The sequence below is a fragment of the Ceratina calcarata genome, unplaced genomic scaffold (assembly GCF_001652005.2).
Source record: "Ceratina calcarata isolate Rehan_Ccalc_2016 unplaced genomic scaffold, ASM165200v1 scaffold5301, whole genome shotgun sequence".
In the NCBI taxonomy this organism is placed as follows: Eukaryota; Metazoa; Arthropoda; class Insecta; order Hymenoptera; family Apidae; genus Ceratina; species Ceratina calcarata.
In genome coordinates this window covers 1-988 of record NW_017176456.1, presented here as the reverse complement: position 1 = coordinate 988, position 988 = coordinate 1, and the positions used below count along the sequence as shown (strand labels likewise).

The window sequence follows — 988 nt, the reverse complement described above, 5'->3', positions numbered from 1 at the left end:
TACGTGGTAAAATTTCCATTCCTTTTACTTTTAAAACTTTTTAATGTTTATAAATAGTTACTTACGTAAAAATGGTACATGATATTAATGTATAACTGTTTATCGTTCAATATGTATTTTATTAAGCTTATGTACTTATATGAAAATATGCATGATCGCATGTCGCATATCGCGAATTGAAGTCTTTTCAATTTAGGAATATATTCAGGATGAAAATGTCTGTAAATAGAGGTGTAAACATCCTTTTCCTAGAACACATTACAGACAACTTAAAATAATTAAAACAAAATTATATTTACTATTATACAATCATTGTTTTCAACCACATATTTAATTAAGTCTTATCAAATAAACAGAGTTCTGCAAACACCTATTTCCATTATCGATCACGATTGTGTAGTATCTGAATGAACTTAGTTTCAAACATGCATAACGTCGTTCAACATAACATATTAAAAATAATCGCTTTTTTCATATCTTAAGCATTTCCTTAATATCAATGATCCTAGTTCGAATCTCTGGTTCGTTATCCTTCGTTAACTCCGGCAATGCCTCTTGAATTATCGTAATCATTTTGTTGAATTGTTCAGTACGGTTAGTAAGTTGCAATTTCTTACCGAGGGACAAAGCTAAATTTAAGGCTTCCTTTCTTATCCTGGTAGAAGAAAGGCCTGTGAAATGAAGATACGATTTAACTAATTGCACTTGTATATTTTTATCGTGCACTTACCTATACTAAATTTCAGTATTTTATTCAACGTTTCACAAATTGTATTTAACTTTTCTCTATCTTTGACTGACAGTTTCGTGTTGTCTAGCTTGAGTAAAACAAGTTTATCCACGTATAAATTGATAGTTGATAACATTGGTATCTGTATAATCGTTGACTGAACAGGAAAAATAGCACTGTAATGATTTATAAATTCTAGACAGTATTTATCTAAAATAGAAAAAGAATATAGACGATTTATGTACATGAACTTTGAAG

General features: G+C 29.0%; 1 protein-coding gene across 1 annotated transcript; it reads right to left on the bottom strand.

Annotated features, from left to right (window-relative positions):
• Positions 1-98: 98 nt before the first annotated feature.
• On the bottom strand, positions 99-969 carry LOC108628641 (uncharacterized). The gene is made up of 2 exons (XM_018030713.2): positions 731-969; positions 99-671 (listed from the first exon to the last, which is right to left on the bottom strand). The coding sequence occupies exons 1-2, from the start codon at positions 864-866 to the stop codon at positions 472-474; spliced, it is 336 nt and encodes a 111-aa protein (XP_017886202.1). The 5' UTR covers positions 867-969; the 3' UTR covers positions 99-471.
• Positions 970-988: the final 19 nt, after the last annotated feature.

Excerpts from the sequence above, each read along its gene's own strand:
- LOC108628641 (XM_018030713.2), bottom strand. The coding sequence starts at position 866 with ATGTTATCAACTATCAATTTATACGTGGATAAACTTGTTTTACTCAAG. Across the intron at positions 672-730 it reads AATACTGAAATTTAGTATAG|GCCTTTCTTCTACCAGGATA; the intron begins GTAAGTGCACGA and ends TTCATTTCACAG.